The sequence below is a fragment of the Rhinichthys klamathensis genome, unplaced genomic scaffold (assembly GCF_029890125.1).
Source record: "Rhinichthys klamathensis goyatoka isolate OS25496 unplaced genomic scaffold, OSU_Roscu_1.1 h1tg000114l_1, whole genome shotgun sequence".
In the NCBI taxonomy this organism is placed as follows: domain Eukaryota; kingdom Metazoa; phylum Chordata; class Actinopteri; order Cypriniformes; family Leuciscidae; genus Rhinichthys; species Rhinichthys klamathensis.
This window is the reverse complement of record NW_026606651.1, coordinates 1,638,361-1,644,360: the sequence shown is the minus strand read 5'-3', so window position 1 is coordinate 1,644,360 and position 6,000 is coordinate 1,638,361. Positions and strand designations below refer to the sequence as shown.

The window sequence follows — 6,000 nt, the reverse complement described above, 5'->3', positions numbered from 1 at the left end:
AAAAAAAGAAAAAAAAAAGACAAACTTGGCACAGTTTTCCCGAATCAATCTTGGTGTCCCATCATGCTTCTGGTTGGCTGATTATGAGCAAAAACCAGTGATATGGACTGATAATGAGACTAGGAGCAAAACACCCTGTAAAAGAAAGAAATTAAAGATTTTAAAAAAGAGAGAAAAAAAGGGGAGGGTGTGCATACAGTATATATATCAATCACAAAATATTAAATTCATAGATTTATATTTTTATTAATAATAATTAAATGCATCATGCTGCAATTAAATATTTGCACAAACACATAAATGTATTCCACAACTTACATATGCTCACAATTCACTGTATTTTTAGTTATTGAGTGCATTATTGAGTTTGTGATATTCACTACCGTTCAAAAATTTGTGGTCACTACGATGTTTTTTTCATTGAAAGAAAGAAATACATACTTTTAGTCAGCAAAGATGCAATGAATTGATCAAAAGTGACTTTTACATTGTTTGAAAACTTTTTTTATAATAAGACATGTTTCCTGAGCAGCAAATCAGCGTATTAGAATGATTTCTGAAGGATCATGTGACACTGAAGACTGGAGTAATGATGCTGAAAATACAACTTTGCATCACAGGAATAAATTGTATTTTAAAATATATTCAAATATAAAACAGTTATTTAAAATGTTAATAATATTTCACAATATTACTGTTTTTACTGTATTTTATCAAATAAATGCAGAATAAACTTCTAAAACATTTTAAAAATCAAAGTTTTGAATGTTAGTTTATATTTCATGCCTTTTTTCATTTTACATAAGAAAATGTGGCCTGTAACTGTGATTCATTTGATTAATTAATCTGCATTTGATGAAAGTCATTTGAATAATAAACACCTTTTATGCTTCATTAAATCAATTGCAACGTTTCATACTCGTGTATAATTATGTTGTGATATATTGATTTATTGTTTTGCGCACTGTCCAACAGAGTACCAGATGACACATGGCGAGAGATTCGTCCTCCAACTCAAGGATTTCATCATAAAACATCTAAATAAGCGACACCTCTCACAGGAACTACGGTGGCCATGCGGTGAAAAGGCCAGTTAAGCACGCTACGGTTAAAGCACTTCTCACGGCAAGTGTGCGATGAACAAGCTCTTATCTGTAAGAGCACAAACAGAGAATAGCACAGCCACTCTCTTCTCGCTAATCCTGTTACTCTGCAGCCTCTTCTCAGCCTCCGTCTCTATGGTTACCGCTGGCATTCAGTGATGCTGGTCCAGAGGCAGTATCTACAGTAATCTACACAACACAAGCATGGATAACCCAAGGCAACTCGAGGAGAGAGGAGGACGGATAGAGAATAAGCGGACGGGACTTACTCATCTGTGTCTTTCTTGCTCTCTTCGATGAAAGCAATAGACTCCGACCTTAGACGGTTGGTGACCTCGTAAGTGCGCAGGGTCACACCGAAAATGTCCTCGTGGTATCGATTCTCATCCTTCAACGAGAAAGAGGAGAAAACAGTTTGAAAAAGTAACTGGAACTTCTCAGATGACCTTGTACTTGATTTACCTTTGCACACAAAAGGTCAGTTTGAAATAAATGGCTGAATAGCACCATTAACTATAGTGTGAAGTTTAGATAAATGTGGGATCTAACCCTTAGTTTGCTGATATAGAAGCCGGCGTCCTCCAGGGACATGTTGCCGTGCAGTTTGAAGATCTGCTGGACTGTTTTCAGTACGTCTCCAGCCATGGTGACGTCCCCGCAGACGTAGATATGTCCTCCTTCTTCTCTCAGATACTTGTACACTGTTTCAGACAGCTGCTCGCGAAGCACATCCTGGACGTATTTCTGAGAAAAGAATACGAAATTGTGAGGTAAGGGACTAAATGGACATCTATGAACTAGGGGTTGCACAGACCAGTCACTTTTAAAGGGTTAGTTCACCCAAAAATGAAAATCCTGACATTAATTACTCACCCTCATGTCGTCTTGTTCATCTTCAGAACACAAATGAAGATCTTTATGAAATCTGAGAGCTTTCTGTCCCTCCATTGACGGCTACACAACTTTATGAAAAAGTTCATAAAGATCGCTCGATTCATATGGATTCGTTTTACGGTTTAGTCCAAATTTTCTGAAGAGACTCGATTACTTTATACGATGAACAGATTATCATATCATATTATTATATATTGATCAGAAAACATAAACAGAAGCTCAACCGAATCTGCTTGACACGCGTGAACAAACCTTATTGGTTCTTGCTGAAGCTCAAACATGATGCGTAACACGAGAATGAACCTCATTGGTTCTTGAGGAAGCTCAAACATGCTGCGTAACACGAGAATGAACCTCATTGGTTCTTGCGGAAGCTCAAACATGATGCGTAACACGAGAATGAACCTCATTGGTTCTTGCGGAAGCTCAAACATGATGCGTAACACGAGAATGAACCTCATTGGCTTGAGCTTCTGTTTACCACAACTGATGTGTGAGTTGATGAATGTTTATATGTAAATAAAAGACTAAATTTAATCTGTTCATCAAATAAAGCGATCGAGTCCCTTCAGAAAATTTGGACTAACCCGCTCGATTCATATGGATTAGTTTTATGATCTCTTTATGAAGTTTTTGAGGCATCAAAGTGGTAGTTGCGTAGCTGTCAATGGAGGGACAGAAAGCTCTTAGATTTCATCAAAAAGATCATATGTGTTGCGAAGATGAACAAAAGTCTTACGGGTTTGGAACGACATGAGGGAGAGTAATTTATTCCACTGTTATTTGAGGGTAAGAAGATTTATTCCACTGTTATTTGATCAGTCAGAAAGCCTTTACTTTGCTCACTGAATAAAAAACAAAAAGGAAAAATCTGAGATTTATTTTCAAAAAGGTCAATTTTCATTTTCACATTGATCTCTATGATTCACATGGGCAATCTAGCAAAACCTTCACTAATGCTGGAGTATAAATGGATTTGAAACATCCTCAGTGATATTTTCCAAGGCATCATATTCTAACCTTTGGTCTCCCAGGCTCTCTGGAGTATGCGGTGAAAAGCTCTTTAAACACTTCCTTGTTCTTCGCCTGGATGGTCTCTTCCTTGTAAATGTGGTCAATCTGTGACTGCCGACAACCGAAAACCAAGATCATTGGGCATGCCTTGATTCCTGGTGAATTAAAACATGCCAAAATTAAGTTAACTCAATGACACCAAAGTATATTAATCATACATAATTATGTTAATTGCATGCAAATTATCAATGAATTCTAAAATTATAAATAAATTATTACATTTTTAACAAAATTGTGTTAAAAAAATAAATAAAAAAACAAAAATAGATAAATGATTAACTTTTTTATTTAATTTTACTATACAAAAAATGATGGAATGTCACTGCATTATATATCAAATTAACCAAACAATGCTAGACCTTTCTCAGGAAATTAAAATCTGAGTTTGTATTAAAAATAAATAAATGTTCTACAAAAATTAGAACACTTATAAAATGTTAAAAGTCCCACTTGATCATTTATTAAATAACAAATTAACAAATCACTCAAACAAAAGATGCTTTTCTTTATCAGAACTGTACATTTAGAAGCACGATTTGGACTTGGAAGCAAGCAGAAGCCTACCCTTATTTTCAACATCATACAGTCTCTGCTGCCAGAAGCTTCTGAATGGTGCAATTCCAGTGCCTGGGCCAATCAGGATACACGGAACCTGGCTGTCTTTTGGCATACGGAACGATGGAGCCCTGAAACACAAAATTGTATGATTTCATCCAGAAATGTCATCATCCACAGGAAAACTCCCCTCAGTGGACATATTTGAGAAGTGTATAAACGCTTTACCCTCTGACAAAGCACGGCACCGTATCTTCTTCTTCCAAGCTGTTGAGCCAGGAGGAACACACTCCATGGTGTACGGGACCCTCTCCATCTATCCGGAATAAAACGCATAATCCTTTAACCTGACACCCTCCGACACTGATCTAGCGCCTAGCAATTCAGGACTGCACAGGGCTGACATCACTTCAAATGGAGTGAAATTGCTATATTTTAACCGCCAATTACGCCATTATGCACATAATTACATGTTTACAATGCATTAAAAATGTGGAAAAGAGATTAGATCACGGTTTCTCTTTTGCGCATGTTAGAAAAAAGGCTTAACAGCAAATGAGCAGATCTAGAATTAATTTGATCTTTTAATTTTGATGCACTGTAGTCCCCATCTTTAAAATAAACGAGCAGTTATTAGATAAGCAGTCTAATACCACAGACAATCAGCCTGGTTTCTCTTCTGACAATACAGATTATTCACAATTCATTAGGCACTTCAGTCAAATTGCTAATTAAGTTCATAGTCTCTTATTAAGCACCCAATTATTCATACGATACTGCTGTTGTGGAAATGCGAGTTTTCAGGCCGTATGTCATTATAACTATTGAAAGTGAGAGGCTGTTTAGTGTGACACTCACAGTTTGAAATGAGTGACGAAGAAGCACTGGGAACGTTTAACACTGTGAAGTGGATTGCATTGGTTAAACATAACATCAGGTCCTGTTTACGCCATGCTTTGAACATCTGGTGTTAAAGTGATCAGCTGAGATACATTACTGTTGACACCTGGTACAAACATGCATCTCAAAAGTGTTTCTGGTGAACATTAGCTTTCATCAAAAAGACTGCTTGAATCACTTATTTCATCAGTTTATCTCTACATATTGATATAAAAATGTTTTTAATATATATTAAATATGATATTAATAAACTATACTGTTTATTACACAATTTAATATGAGTTTGCTAATGCCTGCTGTGTTCAGATCGGCCAAGATAACAAAATCTGCAATCTCAAGATATCTGAAAATGAACTCAAACATTTCTCATCATATTCATCCAAAATATATGGATGGAATATATATGGAATTTTATGAATTATAATCAAATTAGACAAAAGCTGATGCAGAGTATATATACACTGTACATCAATTATTGTATTATTTATAATTTTAGAAGTAGTTTTACATCTCACTCTAAAAATATCCTGTTGAATTTACGATAAAAACTGCAGCTGTGGTTAACCACCATAATAATACAGGTGGTAAAACAGAAAACCACATGATGAATCCGATTTCATAAAAAGTGTATATAAATGTTCACAGTGTCATGCAATCAAAGACAGAAACACCATCAGTCAGTGCAACACATGAGACACTAACCAACCAACCAACCAACCAGCTGTTATTAAGTTATTAGTGTTTTAACACCATGCCAGCTTCCTTGGATATTTTCATGGTGAGTAGCAAGTTAAACTATAAAACAGCCATTTAAAAACCTACTGCATATAGTTTTTAAAATTCGCTTTGATTAAAAAAACTAAAATGGATTCCAAAGAGTTTGCAGAGTTACAATTTAATAAAAATATGTTTAAGAGATACTGGACTCTGGCATGAGGAGCATAGAGGTGGATCTTCATTTGTCTTATTGAACGTTCTATTAGGCATTGTGTATATATAATCTGATCCCAGCTGGAAAGTAAAGTAAGGAATTTGAACTGTTTTTCATTATTATTATTACAGTCAATTATATAGTAATTCAGTTTTTGCTTGCAAAAACATACATTTGAAAGTTGTTTTTACAGTAAAATATATAAATATATCTTATAAATAAAATATATTGCATTCAGTGTTAGAGAAATTTTCTGTTTAAAAATAATGCATTACAATATTGTGTTAATCCCGAAAAAAAATTAACTAATTGTGTTACTTTTTATGCAAAGTAATGCATTACATTACTTTTTCTCACCTGGGCTGGGCTAGCTTGTTATTTTTACATTAAAAAACATTGGCAAATGTAAAGGCCTTTTTACACTAAAAGTGAAATGAACAAGCTCAGGCTGAAGGAAATGCAAATCCACGCCTGTACAGTAGAGGACGCAGCTCAAACAAACCTTTCAGCTGTGCTGCCATTCTGGATTGCATAAGAATAGGA

General features: G+C 35.1%; 1 protein-coding gene across 4 annotated transcripts in view; it reads right to left on the bottom strand.

Moving 5' to 3' along the window:
* nos1 (nitric oxide synthase 1 (neuronal)) overlaps nt 1–6,000 on the bottom strand; it is a 68,659-nt gene continuing 62,659 nt past the window's right edge. For 2 of the 4 annotated variants that reach the window (XM_056254742.1, XM_056254743.1), the window contains exons 24-29: nt 3,855–3,942; nt 3,636–3,757; nt 3,018–3,166; nt 1,653–1,847; nt 1,373–1,491; nt 1–135 (exon numbers count right to left, since the gene is read on the bottom strand). In XM_056254742.1, the coding sequence (XP_056110717.1) occupies nt 120–135; nt 1,373–1,491; nt 1,653–1,847; nt 3,018–3,166; nt 3,636–3,757; nt 3,855–3,942 (689 nt within the window). In that variant the 3' untranslated portion in view covers nt 1–119. Of the gene's footprint in view, nt 136–1,368; nt 1,492–1,652; nt 1,848–3,017; nt 3,167–3,635; nt 3,758–3,854; nt 3,943–6,000 lie in introns of those variants that run through there. The other 2 variants (XM_056254744.1, XM_056254745.1) reach the window with 1 other exon arrangement.